Source organism: Podarcis muralis, chromosome 13 (assembly GCF_964188315.1).
Source record: "Podarcis muralis chromosome 13, rPodMur119.hap1.1, whole genome shotgun sequence".
Taxonomy (NCBI): domain Eukaryota; kingdom Metazoa; phylum Chordata; class Lepidosauria; order Squamata; family Lacertidae; genus Podarcis; species Podarcis muralis.
The window spans coordinates 36,347,586-36,365,293 of record NC_135667.1 but is presented as its reverse complement, the minus strand read 5'-3'; the positions used below and the strand labels follow the sequence as shown (position 1 = coordinate 36,365,293).

At 46.3% G+C, this 17,708-nt stretch overlaps 1 protein-coding gene across 6 annotated transcripts in view; it reads left to right on the top strand.

Annotated features, from left to right (window-relative positions):
* MPP3 (MAGUK p55 scaffold protein 3) overlaps nt 1–17,708 on the top strand; it is a 79,576-nt gene that overhangs the window by 19,353 nt on the left and 42,515 nt on the right. For all 6 annotated transcript variants that reach the window (XR_013390441.1, XR_013390440.1, XM_077917384.1 and 3 more), the window contains exons 6-9: nt 7,535–7,672; nt 9,110–9,191; nt 10,524–10,609; nt 17,444–17,518. Coding sequence is in view for 4 of the 6 variants with exons in the window: in XM_077917384.1 (XP_077773510.1) it covers nt 7,535–7,672; nt 9,110–9,191; nt 10,524–10,609; nt 17,444–17,518 (381 nt within the window). In the remaining 2 variants the exon portion in view is untranslated. The remainder of the gene's footprint in view (nt 1–7,534; nt 7,673–9,109; nt 9,192–10,523; nt 10,610–17,443; nt 17,519–17,708) is intronic.

The window sequence follows — 17,708 nt, the reverse complement described above, 5'->3', positions numbered from 1 at the left end:
TCAGCGCCTAGGGCTTGCCGATCGAAAGGTCGGCGGTTCGAATCCCTGCGGCGGGGTGCGCTCCCGTTGCTCGGTCCCAGCGCCTGCCAACCTAGCAGTTCGAAAGCACCCCCAGGTGCAAGTAGATAAATAGGGACCGCTTACTGGCGGGAAGGTAAACGGCGTTTCCGTGTACTGCGCTGGCTCGCCAGATGCAGCGATGTCACGCTGGCCACGTGACCCGGAAGTGTCTCCGGACAGCGCTGGCCCCCGGCCTCTTAAGTGAGATGGGCGCACAACCCCAGAGTCTGTCAAGACTGGCCCGTATGGGCAGGGGTACCTTTCTTTACCTTTACCTTAATTTACGTGCAATAGGCTAACATTATAAGGAGATCATTTCCTGTTGGTGTTTACTGAGATATTGCTGTGGGCGGCTGCTCAGAGTGAATGTGTAAGGTCACATCCGTACCCAACATTTAAAGCATCCTTGTGCCCTGCCCCCCAATATTGGGAACTGTCGTCTGCTAAGGCTACTGAAAGTCATTGGGACACAGCGCTACAGTGCACAGCACTTGAAACTCGATGGGAAGCCACAATTGTCAAAGAGAGTGTTTTGAACGTAGGGTGTGGGTGTGAACTCAGCAGTAGAAAGATGACCAAAGAGAGCCTCTCTGAGATCATTTTCATACCATCCATTTGCAGCACTATGATACCACTTCAAACAGTCACAGCTTCCCTCAAAGGATTCTGGGAACTGTAGTTCGTTAAGGGTACTGAGAGTTGATAGGTGACTCCTTTTCCCTTCTCAGCCCTGTTTAGGGAAGGTTTTTAATGTTTGATATTTTACCGTGTTTTTAATATTCTGTTGGGAGCTGCCCAAAGTGACTGGGGAAACCCAGCCAGATGGGCACAGTATTAATAATAACAACAATCACAATAACAACAACAACAACAACAATAATTTATATAAATAATAATAATAATCTCAGAACCACGCTTCCCAGAGCTCCCTGTGAAGGATGACTGTCAAACCAATTCTTGAGAATTGTAGTTCTGTGAGCCTAGTGGTTTGTTTGTTTTTTCGCAACATTTCATGGTGCGTGAATTCACACATCATTCTGATTTATCAGTTTTTCTGCTGTGCTTCCCCAATTTTACCACTTGGTTGTTATCCAGAGGAGCAATCTTGCACTCACACACACTCTGACTCCCCGGAGCAGTTTTGCTATGAAACGTTGCAGGATTTTAGCAGCGATGGACAGATTGGAAAGAAAGCCGTCTCCCTGCTCGGAGGCTGTTGCAGGTGCAAACAGTACGGACCTGCACATAACCTCCCCATACCATCATGAGCACAAATCATCACAAATGCACGACAAAAAGGATATCGGGAGGGAGCCCTCAGACTAGTCCCCAAAAGCATTTGGGAAGATGGTCATTTTGCTTCCTGCTTCTTGCTTCCACTGCTGCATATACAGTGGTACCTCGGGTTATACATATGCTTCAGGTTACATACGCTTCAGGTTACAGACTCCGCTAACTCAGAAATAGTACCTTGGGTTAAAAACTTCAAGATGAGAACAGAAATTGTGCCCCGGCGGCGCGGCAGCAGCAGGAGGCCCCTTTAGCTAAAGTGGTGCTTCAGGTTAAGAAGAGTTTCAGGTTAAGAACAGACCTCCGGAACGAATTAAGTACTTAACCTGAGGTACCACTGTACAGTCGATTTACTCATAGTTTTAATACCATTCTGCTTGTTCCTGTTTGTTTCTGTTTTCAGTTTGCTTTTAATGCTTGATTGTTTATTGCCAGGGCTACAATGTATGCAACGGCACATTTTACTGTTCGTTTGGTCTGTTACCTACCCTGGGTGTTTTCTATGATAGAAACGGGTTGAAAAAATTATCCTTAGTTCTGGATGTGCCTCTGTGCGGCGGAGAGAGTGGTTGCAGCTGCTCATAAAACATGGAAGGGTGCTCTGCACATGTTCAGAGGATGTGCCCTGTGCATAATAACCACGTGGTATTTGTGGCACTGAGAAACTGCCAGGCCTCGGTTTAGTCCTGTGCTGCTGAGCCGCACTTTCTCATCCCACCCTGATGTTTCACCAAACCTGCCCACCCACTGCAACTGCTTCTCCTTGCCCCACAGCACTGAATGCATAATATCAATGGCCGCTTCCTGCTTGTCGGCACGAGATCTTTACTCTCCCACTGCAGGGGGAAGGTCTTTTGCTCTCCTTGCCCTTTAGGTATTAAAAACAGCTCTATAACGAGCAGGGTTTTTAGAGCAGGGTTTTAATCACGTTCGCCGGGGTGCCATAAGGTATGAAGAAAAATCGTTTTCAAATGATTTCCAGTTGCAGCAGTCAGTAATGGATTTAGCAATGAGAGAGGCAGTGCAGAGAAATAAGATTGCTTTTATGCACTGGTTTCCCCCTCCACATCCCCCCTCCCCCCATAAAATCACCTGTAAAAGAAATAGAAATCTGGATAGATTATACCCAGTAAAATCAACAAGGTCTTCCCCAGTTGGTGAGGAGTGGGAGGGATGGTGTGTGGGTGTGTCTAAAGCGTGGGGATCCTCTGGCCCTTCTGATGATGTTGGACTACAACTCCCATCGGCCCTAGCACGCAGGCCAGTGGTCAAGGATGATGGGGGTTATAGCTCTGCCATATCCAGAGGGCCAAAGGATCTCTGCATCTGCAATATTCTACTGCATAATTTGTCCTCGTATCTTGCATTTGGATGGTGAGAGCTGGGGCTTATGTCGCTAAGATGTCGCCAACACCATATAAGAGGGTGGTCATGTAGCAGGCTTGGGGGGGAACCTTGACTTCTGGGAACTACAGTGGTACCTCAGGTTACAGACGCTTCAGGTTACAGACTCTGCTAACCCAGAAATAGTACCTCGGGTTAAGAACTTTGCTTCAGGATGAGAACAGAAATTGCGCAGCGGCTGCGTGGCAGCAGTGGGAGGCCCCATTAGCTAAAGTGGTGCTTCAGGTTAAGAACAGTTTCAGGTTAAGAACGGACCCCCAGAACAAATTAAATTTTTAACCCAAGGTACCACTGTACAGGTTGCTATGGCTGCTAGGATTTATGAGGAGCGGTTGGCGGTTTGAATCCCTGTGATGGGGTGAGCTCTTGTTGCTCTGTCCCAGCTCCTGCCAACCTAGCAGTTTGAAAGCATGCCAGTGCAAGTAGATAAATAGGTACTGCTATGACAGGAAGGAAAACAGCGTTAGGTAAATGGCATTTCCATGTGCTCTGGTTTCCGTCCTGGTGTCCTGTTGCGCCAGAAGCAGTTTAGTCCTGCTGGCCACATGACCTGGAAAGCTGTCTGTGGACAAACACCAGCTCCCTCGACCTGAAAGCAAGATGAGCGACGCAACTCCATAGTCACCTTTAACTGGACTTAACCATCCAGGGGTCCTTTACCTTTACCTTTTACCTTTATTAGGACACCTCTGTTCCCCTCACAGAGCTACAATTCCAAGAGTTCCCTCAGAAGGGCTGCTAGTTAAACCACCTTGAAAAACGGTAGCTCTGGGAGAGGAATGGGGTCTCCTAACAACCCTCAGCACCCGTGACAAGCTATATTTCCCAGAATTATTTGGGGGGGGGAAGCCATGACTGTTTTAAAGTGGTGAGAGACTACTTGAAATTTATAGTGCAGATGGGGTTTCAGTTTTCAGATTCAGTTTCTTAGGCCGTGGACGCACCATATATTTAATGAATATTGCTTGCCCTTGCAAAGAAACCTGGGAACTGTAGTTTAAGGGTGCTGGGAACTGTAACTCTATGAGGGGCAAACTACAGTTCTTTGGGGATGTGTGCTTTACGTGTACTTTAAATGTATGGTGTGTAAGCAGCCTTATTGCCTTCTAACACCACCATTCAGGGTTCCTAATAACTCTGTGTATTGCTGCCGCCTAGTTGGTTGTTCCCTCCTTCCCCATCATCGGTATGCATTTAGTTGTTCGGAAGCCAACTTATCCCTTGAAGTGTGGAAAAATACTTCTTCCATAAGTCTCTGCTGCAGCTTTATGGCTGGGTGCCAGTTCAGATCCATTGTATGAAATATTTAATGATACCAGGCAAGCGCAGAAATTATGTTCTCTTTAGATTTATCGCCAATCTAATAAAACATGCGGGAAAAGCTGGGGGAAGATAATTTAAAGGGGAAATGAAGAGAGAAAGCCAAGGAAGCAGGGTGTTCTTTTTCACACTCACTCGCACGCATGGATCTTATGCGCCAGGAAGATTATCTCTCCAAGGGTGCTGCTGTGCAAAAGCAATTGCTCATATACCACCAACAGTATACTGTTGCGGATGCTTACAGGGGTGGGGGCACGGTAGTGGGACTGAACTAAAGATGGCCTGGGGTTCAGCAATCCCAATTTGGAAACAGGTGTCCTTGTGTGGGTGTGCTGCACTAACAGACCCTCCAAGTGTCCCTATTTTCAAGGGACGGTCCCAGATTTACAGAAGCCGTCCCGGTTTCTGAGTTAAAGGTAAAGGGACCCCTGACCATTAGGTCCACTTGTGGCCGACTCTGGGGTTGCGGCGCTCATCTCGCTTTATTGGCCAAGGGAGCCGGCATACAGCTTCCGGGTCATGTGGCCAGCATGACTAAGCCGCTTCTGGCGAATCAGAGCAGTGCACGGAAACGCTGTTTACCTTCCCACCACAGCAGTGCCTATTTATCTCCTTGAACTTTGACGTGCTTTCGAACTGCTAGGTTGGCAGGAGCAGGGACCTCGTCGCGGGGATTCGAACTGCTGACCTTCTGATTGGCAAGTCCTAGGCTCTGTAGTTTAACCCACAGCGCCACCTGCGTCCCTTCTCTATTTTCATTGGAGAAATGTTGGAGGGTATGGAGTTGTGAGACCCCCTGAGCCAAGGAGATTAAATAACAATACAGTGGTACCTTGGAAGCCAAACGGAATCCGTTCTGGAAGTCCGTTCGACTTCCAAAACGTTTGACTTCCGAGGCGTGGCTTCCGATTGGCTGCAGGAGCTTCCTGCAGCCTATCGGAAGCCCTGCTGGACATTCGGCTTCAAAAGAACGTTTGCAAACCGAAACACTCACTTGTGGGTTTCCGGCGTTCAGGAGCCAAAACGTTCAACTGCTAAAGCGTTTGTCAACCAAGGTACGACTGTACAGCCTTTAGAAGACATCTGAAGGCAGCCCTGTATAGGGAAGTTTTAAATGTTTCGAGTTTTATTATGTTTTTATATATGTTGGAAGCCACCCACAGTGGCTGGGGCAACCGAGTCTGATGGACAGGGTACACATAATAAAATTACAGTGGTACCTCCGGTTACAGATGCTTCAGGTTACAGACCAGTGGTCCCATCATCCCTGACCACTGGTCCTGTTAGCTAGGGATGATGGGAGTTGTAGTCCCAAAACATCTGGAGGGCCGAGTTTGCCTATGCCTAATTTACTGTATTTATTTCCCCCGATTTGAACGATTAAATGGTGATTTTCTTGAGTAAAAATGAGAGTAACCCAAAACATTTTTTAAAGAAAAAAAAAGCACTGAAAACAGGCACGAACTGATGAACTTGCAAACTGAATGCTGAATGGATGGGGGAGGGGAGGAAAACAGACTCCTATCTCTGAACTATGGCTTGGTGTGGATTCTTAGCTCTTTTTTTTTTAAAGCACAATCTATGGTTTTGCATTATGTCTGAACTGGGTCTGTGGGTAGCTTTCTGCAACTCAAATGCTGTTCTTGATCAGGGCTCAGGATTGAGAGTGGCTTGCTCTTCAAACGTTACATTTCTTAGGTGTGCATACCCAACAATACAACCTGTGGATATCTTGCAGGTTTGCTCATTGGGAAGCTGATACTGGCTGCATTTGATGTCTGGGCCCAGTTCAAAGTGCTAATATTAAACTTCAGAGCCCAGCAGTGTATAGCAGGATACCCCAGGGTGCAGATTCTCCTTATTAGCTCAGGTATCCCAGACTTCAAAGGCTGGTGAGAACAAGGAACAGGGACTTTCCAGTTGTGGCTCCCCCTCTATGACCTACACTACTGAGGATGGCCCACTAGGGCGGCGCTCTTGCTCATAGTTATTAGAAAGCTGGCAACAATATTTGTTTCCCTTTGATTATATCTGACCTGCGAGGGAGCTTTTTCAAAGTCATGTACTAATGGTATCGAATTCCACATAGGTATTTTTGTATCTGTTACAAAAAGATTGATGTTTGCAGAAGATGATCTGCTGTAAAAGCTGTTTGTTGACATGTATTCTGAACGTGAACAGTAAAATAAAGGTATTAGACTAACACCTTGAACTTAAATGTGCGAAAACAGAATTGAAAACGGGTGATGGACAGTGTTAGTCATACTCCATAGTAGATGCATTAAAATCAATGGAGTTAAGTAAAATGTCTATTGATTTCAGTGGGTCTACTCTGAGTAGGACTTCATTTGCGGTCACTGTTACACTCCTTGAATGAATGTATTGAAACAGTTTGCTTAGAACTAATTGTTAATATCCTTACAGCAGAAAAAAAATGTTCCGCTGCTGCATTTTGGAGGTTATCTTCTGTAGCTCCAATTTCCAATTAGTTTTAAACTTCTGAAGATTTTTAAATGACAGTTTGTCAAAAATTGGACTCCCTTTCTGTAATGATAAGTTACACAATAAGGCCCGACCTCATGTATTCTCTCCCCCCCCCCCAATGTCTTTTAAAGATTGCTCTCTTTTTTTTCTTTCTTGCATAGAAACGATTTATCTTTTAGGCTTCACAAATAAAGAAGATTAAAAAGGAATCCAGGCTGGGATGATTGGCTGACAAGCTCCTTTGAATTGTTTTGACTTTGGTGTTGCTGCTTGGGTGCTTGAGATAGTTTGGGAATGTGCTGCTGGTATTTTTGTGGCTGAGTGATGTGGCTGGCCTGTTCTAAATTGTGTCACTGGTCCTGTTAGCTAAGGATGATGGGAGTTGTAGTCCCAAAACATCTGGAGGGCAGAGTTTGCCTATGCCTGCTTTTAGGGTACCAAGGGGTTGCTCGAGAGCAAGTAGGCAGATGCCTCCCTGCTCAGCTGTGAAGCCGTGCTTTTGATGCCAAACTAAACTTTCTCTGTGCAGAGCACCACTCTCCCATGGCTGGCTCATTCACTGGCAGAATCTGTGAGTGGGTGGTCCTTAAACCTTCCCCAGCGGAGTAGTTTCTTGACTCCCAATCTGCGCCTCCCCTCTCAGCGCGGAAGCCTATTGAGCAGGGAGGGTGTGGATAACGGAGGACCTCTCTCCTCCCCGCTTTGCCCAGGCAAAGTGTCCTGGCACCGCCTCGCTCCTCTCCACTGGAGGCGTGGTTACTCTCCTCCGCTGCGGAGGTGCTGCTTCCCACGATCTTTTGGGGGCTCTGTGTAATCCATCCGGCTTTTCCCCTCTCGCCCCGAGCCGACGGCAGTTCCCTGATACCTGCCTTAGTTGATTGACGTGCCCTGCTTGGAAATCTGCAAGAATCCCTTCCTGTCTCCTTACGCCCTGCTGCCTCTTTCCTCTCTCTTCCCATTCCCTTGCAACCCCAAGGCCATGCTTGCTGTCCACGACACAGTTGCCCAGAAGAATTTTGACCCTGTCCTCCCTCCTTTGCCGGACAACATTGATGAAGATTTCGACGAGGAGTCTGTGAAAATAGTTCGCCTGGTGAAGAATAAAGAGCCTTTGGTGCGTATGTATTATCACGGCCTGTGCCCCAGGCAGCGAAAGGGCTTGCAAGAACAGGAGAAAAAGCTTGCTGAATTAAATCTAGCTTCCCACAGTGGCCAATCAGATGTTTTCAGGAAGCCTCACTAGCAGGGTATGGGGGCATGGATATTGCTTCTGGAGAGCGAGGTTCCATTTCACTCTAAGATGAGTTGAGCCTCTGCACAATCTCATTTTAAAGCCTTTGCAATTGGCTGGCATTGCCATATTGAGTGCATTTAGCTAGGACAGGAAAATCCTTATAATTCTCTTGGGAGCTATAGGGATAGAGCTACCTAAATTGTACAGTCGTACCTTGGAAGTCGAACGGAATCCGTTCCGGAAGTCTGTTTGACTTCCAAAACCTCCGGAAACCAAAGCGCTGCTTCTGATTGGCTGCAGGAAGCTCCTGCAGCCAATCGGAAGCCCCGTCGGACGTTCAGCTTCCAAAAATAGTTCGCAAAGCAGAACAGTCACTTCCAGGTTTGCGGTGTTTGGGAGCCAAAACGTTTGAGAACTACGGTAAGCTGTTCAAAAACCAAGGTATGACTGTATAGAAATTTATTCATGTATGCAACTAGAGCAGCAAGAATGTTACTTGCCCAAAAATGGATAGAAGCAGAAGTCCCAGCAAAGAAAGAATGGATACAAAAACTTATGGAATATGCAGAAATGGCAAAACTTATTGGAAGAATGAGAAATCAAGATAAACTTTTTATAAAAGAATGGAAATGGTTTGTTGAATTTTTTCAGATAACTTGTAAACAGATAAAAACACTGGCAGGATTATTGTAATAACCTGCAGCTACGTAAGAGTATATGTTTAAAGAAGATAAATAAATAAGTTAATTTAATTTGGATATGCAGAAGATATTAAAAATAAATGTAAGGAGCCGCAGAAAGAGGGGAAGGAAGTCAAGTTTTAACATGTCAAAATGATTGTAAAATCAGTGAAATGTATATATTTGAAAAGTATATTTTTTTTAAAAAAGGACAGGTAAATGGAAATTTCAGAGGCCAGTGGTGTAGTGGTCCACAGTCAAAGGCCCGTTCTGATTTTTGCAGCAGGGTCTCTACAGTCTCTGCAGGACCGCCTGCGTCCAGCATCTTAGAACCATCTAACCAGCATAAAATAGGGAGCTTTTTTTGCCACTATATCCTTCAAAGCCAAGCATTAAGGAACACTGAGAGTATCCAGCAGTGCTGCTCTCGTGGGCCAGCCAAGAGCTGTGTGTCAATGGTTGACAACTGAGATAGCTCAGATGGTCGAGCATGAGACTCTGAATCTCAAGGTTGTGGGTTCGAGCCCCACATCGGGCAAAATATTCCTGCATTGCGGGGGTTGGGCTAGATGACCCTGTGGTCTCTTCCAGTTCTGCTAATTCTGTGATCTTATTAGTCTGTCTCTTTGCATTCTAGGGTGCGACGATCAGGCGGGATGAGCACACCGGAGCTGTGATCGTGGCGCGGATCATGAGGGGAGGGGCTGCTGATCGTAGCGGTAGGTCTCTTCAGCAGCTAGATTTCCGTTTCCCTGTGTTGAAATTAGAGAGTGCAAACTGTGCTCTGATTGGCTCAGGGTTCCACCCCACCCACACCCATTCAGCCAATCTGGAAGCTTCGAACAGCCTTTCTCAACCTTGGGGCACCAGATGTTCTTGAACTACAACTCCCATCATCCCTCACCACTGGCCATTCTGGCTAGGATTGATGAGAGTTGTAGTCCAACAGTATCTAGAGACCCAAGGTTAAGAAAAAGCAAGCTTGGAAAGTTACCCTCTCCCCCCACAGCCCCCAAATATGCTCTTCACTGGAGCTTGCTAACGGTGTGAATTGAATTTGAATGAAACTTTATTTGCGGCAGCCATCGGCGATAGCAACAAAAGAACATTGTGATATACACAGAACAAAATAAAAAGCCGATTATATAAAACACAGTTTAGGGTCCTGAATCAGCAGTCAAAGAATGGACCTTATTCTGATTGCCCCAGCTAAAAACCTTGCAACCTTTGCTGTCATCTGCACTTCTGGCTAACGGTGTGATGGGTTGCAGTGGATTATGGGAGATGTTATTCTCCAAAGGGCAGCCCCATTGCTTTGCACAGTCTTCTCCTTGCCTGGTGGAAATTGTTGGCTTGCATATTTGTTCTGAAAGGTCACGATATGATGCCATAATGCTAACATCTGCATTTGAGGAGGCTTTTTTGCTTCGTTTCATTGGGACAGTGGTTTATTTACATTTCCCTCCCTGCAATCATCTGGGCTGGAAGACTGTATCAACCCTATACAGCAAGCCCTCCAGATTTGTAGCGCCTTTGAAAGCTTGTTGGACTCCATCTCCCATCAGCCCCAGCCAGCGTGGCCAATGGGAGTGATGGAGGCTGAAGCCCAACATCGCGTCACAACCTGAAGGGCCTGGCAGGTATTAAATCAGAGGTTCTCCATTACGTCTGAGCTGGGCAAGGTTAACAAAGCAGAAAAAAAAGCCAGGAGATGGGGCAAGGCAGAGAGGAGTACTCTGCCCCACTGCTCATTCCTGGCTTCATAAACCATGGTTTATTGTCCAATCTGGTCTAGGGTTTGGGCTGAAGTCACCGATTGAGTTTCATAGCTGAGCAGGAAACACATAAAGTTGTGCTTTTAATTGAATTTAATGGAACACGGAAGGTTTTGTTTTGTTTTTCTGTTCTGCTCATTCTGTGCACAGGCTTTGGAAATAAGCAAGCTTTGTCCTCTGTGTGAGCTGTTGGATATTATTGCAAGGAATGAATGGGATTTTTTTCTATCCTGGAAAGGAAGCTCTTTTTAATATTTCTCCTCCTCTGCCTTTTAGGTCTTGTTCATGTTGGAGACGAGCTGCGGGAAGTCAACGGGGTTGCTGTGCTTCACAAACGACCGGAAGAAATTAGTCAGATTTTGGTTTGTTTTCCGTGCTTTATTTTCTATTTTATCAGGGTTCCAGTGTTTACAGCTCAATCTTATGCATATATATATAGATGTAGATATGTATATGCATATATGTACATATGTATATGTATATGTATGTGTGTATATATATATATATATATATATATATATTTACATGATGAATCAATTATGATTTAATTATTAAGAATACTTGATCATCTAATTATTAGCAATGCAAGAACTTGTTAAAACTGCAAGGGGCAAGACCCATATTAAAAGAGTTTTTTTCTCCCCCTGCCATCTCTCTCTCATAGACAGGGGTGGGGAACCTCTGGGCCAAATGGCTTTCAAGACTTTTTGGGGAAAGCCACACCCCCTTGACCTGCATCTGACATTGTACATGGCATCAGGTGTTGGGCAGGCACAGCTTCAAAGTGGCGATGGCAAACTTAAAGAGGGCTCCCAGTGTTTCATTCGCTTGAGCTCGGCACACTCCACTCTCCTCTCCAGAAGAGGAGTGTGTTAATCGGGAACGTGACTCTCCTGTCATTCTGGCGGTGCACAGAGCCACTTAATTTGCCAGCGTTGGCACAGCATTAATTATGCCGTCACAAGGCACGCTTCTTCTGTGCCAAGGAGGAGATGACGTTCCCGGCGACTCCTACGGAGGGGAACCGAAAAAGCAACCCGAATGTAATCCTTGATGCTTCTGCTGTAATTACCACCGAAATCACAAATGCCTCTTTCTGAAACCAAGCAAGAACTACAAAAGTTGGCCTTGGGAGATGGTGGAGTAGCCAAGGACACCTGAATCATCACTGTTGTCTTTTTCTCCCTCTTCTTTAAATAAGAGAACTAGGGGGGGGGAGCAGGAAGTACTCTTTGCAAAGGGGAGGAAAAGTGAGATATCTGGAGAACATCGTAAGGGTGTTTGATTTCTTCTGCAAGTCGTCCGCTCCCTTCAAATTGGGGCCAGGGAAGTATTGTGCAATTTGTGAAAAATAAGGGAGGACATTCAGATGGGTCACGATTTGCAGGCAGAAGTGTTTGAGGTTCAGCATCTCTGGCTATGATGACTTGAAACCTCCCATAACAGGGCTGGAAAGGAGTGCTATGTGCGAGAGATCTTCTGCTTCTATTCAGAGCAGACCAGGGAAGAGAAACCTTGGGATCCCCCCATGTCAGCACTGTAGCACTGTAGAGTTGGAAAGGGACCCTGAGTATCATCTAGTCCAGCCCCCCCCCCCCCCCCACAATGCAGGAATACACACCTGACAGATACAGGGAATGAACCTGCAGCCTTGGTATTATCAGTGCCACATTCTAACCAGCTGAACTATCCAGGATGCGATCAAAGTTATTCCACGACAGGCTTGGAAAAGCCCACATCAAAGCTTTTATAGCAGGCATAGGCAAACTCGGCCCTCCAGATGTTTTGGGACTACAACTCCCATCATCCCTAGCTAACAGGACCAGTGGTCAGGGATGATGGAAATTGTAGTCCCAAAAACCTCTGGAGGGCCGAGTTTGCCTATGCCTGTTTTAAAGATAAAGGTACCCCTGACCATTAGGTCCAGTCGCAGACGACTCTAGGGTTGCGGCGCTCATCTCGCTTTACTGGCTTCCGGGTCATGTGGCCAGCATGACTAAGCCGCTTCTGGCGAAACCAGAGCAGCGCATGGAAATGCTGTTTACCTTCCCGCCGGAGCGGTACCTATTTATCTACTTGCACTTTGACATGCTTTCGAACTGCTAGGTTGGCAAGAGCAGGGACCGAGCAACGGGAGCTCACCCCGTCCTGGGGATTCGAACCGCCGACCTTCTGATCGGCAAGTCCTAGGCTCTGTGGTTTAGACCACAGCACCACCGCGTCCCTCATGCCTGTTTTAGAGCCACCCAATAAATTCTTCTCCACCTCAGTTTAGAATTTTTTCTGTCTCAGACAGGCTTGGAAAATAAACAGAATTCTTTACGCATCCCTCCCTGCTCCTCCAGGAATTCTTTGATTCATTTCTAGATCAACTTGAGGTAGATGGGGGGGGGGGGGGGATTGCCCATCTGTAGTTTGGAATGAGAGGCTCCCTGTGAGTTTAAGGAGGGGCCCCACCCAGCCCCACCCATTCGCTGTATCACACAGAGCCACTGTCCTTCGTTCCTCTTAATCGTTCCTTCACCCAGGCGATCACCTCACCAGGAACTTAGCCTGGCTTATACAGTGGTAACTCAGGTTAAGAACTTAATTCGTTCTGGAGGTCCGTTCTTAACCTGAAACTGTTCTTAACCTGAAGCACCACTTTAGCTAATGGGGCCTCCCGCTGTCACCACGCCGCCACTGCATGATTTCTGTTCTCATCCTGAGGTAAAGTTCTTAACCTGAGGTACTACTTCTGGGTTAGTGGAGTTTGTAACCTGAAGCGTCTTTAACCTGAAGTGTCTGTAACCTGAAGTACTACTGTATTGTAATGCTTGCTGGATACAGGGGTTAGAAGGGTTTTGATGTACAACCTGTTCCTAACATCACTTTCTGATGGGAGCAAAGGACCTAAACCATTTGCTATGGTGCATGTAAAAATCATGTTCTACCTCTCCTTTTATCACAATCTATTTATCTACCTCTTCTTGGCTCAGAGATGCCACCCCAGTGTTGAAAAGCGTATTAAAACAACAAAACTATCCAGTAGATTATGAGAACATCAGGAAAAAACTTTCTGGCAGTAAGAGCTGTTTGACAGTGGAACGGTCTCCCTCGGGAGGTTGTGAACTCTCCTTCCTTGAAGCAGAGGTTGGGCAGCCATCTGTCATGGATGCTTTAACTGAGATCCCTGCATGGCAGGGAGTTGGACTAGATGACCCTCGGGGTCCCTTCCAACTCTGCCATTCTACAATTCTGTGATATTGTAGAACAATCAGCAAGCAAGATATATTTTAAGTCAATCGGCAGTGGTGAAATCACAGCAGGTAGAGCAGAAAAAGCCTTTCTTCCCCCGAAGAAGGCTTGCCATCTCCAGGGTTTTGTAAAAATACAGTGGTACCTTGGTTGAACATTTCGGTTTTCAAACGCTGAAATCCCAGAAGTAAAAGCTTCTGTTTTTGAACGTGCCTCAGAAGTTGGACGGCTTCCGAGGCTCAATGGTCAATTTCCTCAAATGAATTTGCCAACCATTCATTGCGCCTCGGTTGTCGAATGTTTCGGAAGTCGAACAGTCTTCCGGAACAGATTGTTTGACAATCGAGGTACCGCTGTATTATAATTACATTGGTACCTCTGGTTGCGAACGAGATCCGTTCTGGAGGCCTGATCGCAACATGAAAGGAGCGCAATCTGCAGTGGCGCATCTGCACACGTGCGGGTTTCAATTTGGCGCTTCTGTGCATGCGCATGACGTCATTTTGCACTTCTGCGCATGCACGAGCGGCGAAACCTGGAAGTAACCCTTTCCGGTACTTCCTGGTCACCCCAGGACGTAACCTGAAAGAACGTAACATGAAGCAAATGTAACATGAGGTATGACTGTATCATTGTTTTTAAAGAAAACTATGCTGCCAAATTAATTTCAATTTGTTAACTTTAATCATTCAGTTGATTTCTCCCTGCCCCCCAAAATTGATTAGTCTAAGCGATTGATGGCCCATCAAAGCTGCAATTCTATGCTCAATAGAATTTACTTCTGCATTGACAATGATGCGGTTAGTTCCCCACCTCACATTCTGCGATGTGGCATGGCCTAAAAATGTGTGCTGTTAATAATCTAGGCGATGCTTTGCAGTGTGACATAAAGAGGTTGTCTGAACACTTGCTACTTGAAGGAGCTGGGAAATGAGCTAAGTGCCACAACGGGAAGCGGAACATCCTTTCATCTTTTACCACCTAGCATGGAAACAAGACAGCAAAGTGGAATGATACCTTTGAATGGGTCAATTAATGTTCTCAGAGTCTTGCGAGGAAAGGGAGCCAAACTGTTCAGAACTCTCTTTCAGTCCAAGAGGGGAAAGTGCCTTTTTCTTTCCCTTCCCTAGGTTCCGCAACAAAGGGAACCTGTAACTTTCAGGAACCTCATTCAAGCACTTAAGAATCGTTTAAGCTCTGCTGAAGAGCTTCAGGTTACAAAGAGGCCTTCCTGCGGCTTTCTCTCTTTTCAAGGCCTCGCGGCAGTTGTCTGCTTTTAGCAGGCTCTGGGAATATGGTGCATGCAAGATGCGATTTTAATACCAAAACCCCACACGTAAAAACAAAAAAAACCTGTCCGTCTCCTCCACCCCAACCCCGGGACAAAAAGAACCCAGGAAAAATACCTGTTGCCGTTCAGAATGTTACAGCAGAACCTGAAAACTCCCAACACTGTTTGACAAGGGGATGTGATATCTGTTCTAAAAACGCCACGTTCTCTGTCGAGGTGAGCTGGTTTTTGTAACCTGTGGAAATGGTGCAATTGAACATACATTGGATTGTTCAGTGCATTGGTTTCCCCCGCTGCGTTTGCTAGTTGCGAAGGGTCATAAGTACATAAGAAAAGCCCCTTCTGGAACAAGCCAAAGCCCCATGCAGAGTCCCCTCTTGTGATTCCTGGCAACTGACCATATGCCTCTGACGGTGGAAGGAGAACATTGTTATTGTGGGTAGTAGATGGGGCCGGTCCACCTGTTAGGCAAGTTGAGGCGATTGCCTCAGGTGGCAGGATCAACAGGGGCAGCAAATCCCAGTGTCTTTATTTCTTGTTCCTGATGTAGATTTTCCCTGGCAGAGAGACGGGCACCATTTTGAGGTCTGCTTCAGGTTCCTAAACGTCTTGGTCCGACTCTGGTAGTAGCCACTGATAGCTCTATCCTCCATAGTGAGCTGACCACGATCATACAAAAAAATTCGTCTGGTCTCTGTCCTCCTCTTCTCGGTCTTCATTGCAATTTAGGCTTCTTGAAAATAGCTTGAAGTGCCAAACAAAAACCAGAAAGAAAGAAAGAAAGAAAGAAAGAAAGAAAGAAAGAAAGAAAGAAAGAAAGAAAGAATTGAGATTGTCAAGGTGCTGTTTCCTGCAGCTGGTACTAAATTCTGAGCTTGTGCAGAATTAAGAAGCTGTTAATATCATCGGTCTATCTAGCTCAGTACTGTTCCCACTTAACTGGCAGTACAGTGGTACCTCGGGTTACAAACGCTTCAGGTTACAGACTCCGCTAACCCAGAAATAGTACCTTGGGTTAAGAACTTTACTTCAGGATGAGAACAGAAATTGTGCTTCGGCGGCAGCGGGAGGCCCCATTAGCTAATGTGGTACCTCAGGTTAAGAGCAGTTTCAGGTTAAGAACAGACCTCCAGAATGAATTAAGTTCTTAACCCGAGGTACCACTGTACCTCTTCCAAGGTTTCAGGTGGGAGTTTTTTCTAGCCTTACCTAGAGATGTTGAGGACTGAACCATGGAACTTTTTGCAAGCAAAAGCATATCCTGTGCCCAGTATACCTGAAGAGGTGTCTCCACCCCCATCGTTCAGCCCAGACACTGAGGTCCAGCTCTGAGGGCCTTCTGGTGGTTCCCTCCCTGCAAGAAGTGAGGTTACAGGGAACCAGGCAGAGGGCCTTCTCGGTAGTGGCGCCCACCCTGTGGAACCCCCTCCCATCAGATGTCAAGGAAATAAACATCTATCTGACTTTTAGAAGACATCTGAAGGCAGCCCTGTTTAGGGAAGTTTTTAATGTTTGATGTTTTATCGTGTTTTTAATATTCTGTTGGGAGCCACCAAAAGTGGCTGGGGAAATCCAGCCAGATGGGCAGGGTATGTAGCAATCAATCAATCATTAGCTGCAGCCTTTTCCCCCCAAAGGAAAAAAAGATAGGATGCAAATCACAGAACCAAATTGCAGGTTACACACAGGTCAGCATTTGAGTCTCACAGTAGGCTGACGACAGCCAAAGCAGCCCCAACCAAATGTAATCATAAACACCATATTAACAAATGTGGAGATCTGCTTTGAAAGCAGGCCAGGCAGAGAATCCATTGAAATAAAATCGGAGAGTGGTCAAAGACTTGCTGGCGTGGCTTTTAATCCAAAGTATCGTCACTCCAAGCTGTGAAATGATAGGGAAAATGCCACCTAACCTGTCTATCACATTACTTTTCCTCCAGGATGTCATCACATTTTGTTCTCCAACCCCTGAGAGGTAGGCTAGCTGGGTTAAGAGTCACTAGCCCAAGGCTTCCAGAGAAAACATCCTGGCAAAGTAGGGAATTCGAACCCAAGACTCCCTGATACAGTTCACCACCTTACCCAGTATGCCACACTGATTTCTAATTTCCCTCTTTCTCCCTCCGTTAAAAATGATGGCCGTGGGTTGCATCCAGTGGTCGACTTACTCAGAGTAGACCCAATGCAGTAAATTGCCGTGGGTGACTTGGATCCACTAACTGCAGTAGGTCTTCTCTGAATAGGATCCGCACTTGGGACAAAACTATACTTTGACACCTCAGCATTCAGCTCTTGCACAAATCTTTTTCCTTTTGCTGATGAGTCATATATGCCCCTGACTCATCTACCGAGATCTAGAAACGCAGGAATGCGTTGCTTTCAGGGAAAGGCTGTCATGCAACAGCAGAACGCACATTTTGCAGGTTGAAGGTCTCAGGTTCAGCCACTGATGTCTCCGGGAAGAATTGGGAATGGTTTGTGGCTGAAACCGTTGAGAGACGATACTGGTCCGTGTCGATAAGACTTTACAAGGTGGGCCAACAGCCCGCCTCTGCGTATGCCAATTTTCGATGTCCCTGAGTATCGAGCGTCAAAGTGACCCAAGCAGTGTTTGCAGACGTCGTCTAATTTTCCACAGAAATGACAACGCAGACTTATTTTCTTTTAGGCGCAGTCCCAGGGGTCGATAACGCTGAAAATAATCCCGGCTGTCAAAGAAGAAGATCGCCTGAAAGAAAGCAAGGTGAGGGAGTTTGCCAACATACGAGGACACTCTGGGCCTGTTCAGACATTCTTCTGAACATAGGTGTTGGGGGACAACGGTGTTCCTGTGGCTTGTGTGAGCCTGCCCCCTAGCAGTAGCAGATTCCTTTCCCCCCTTGAACTGTTTTAAAAATATTGCTTCAACTTCTTAACAGCTCCCTGTCCACCCA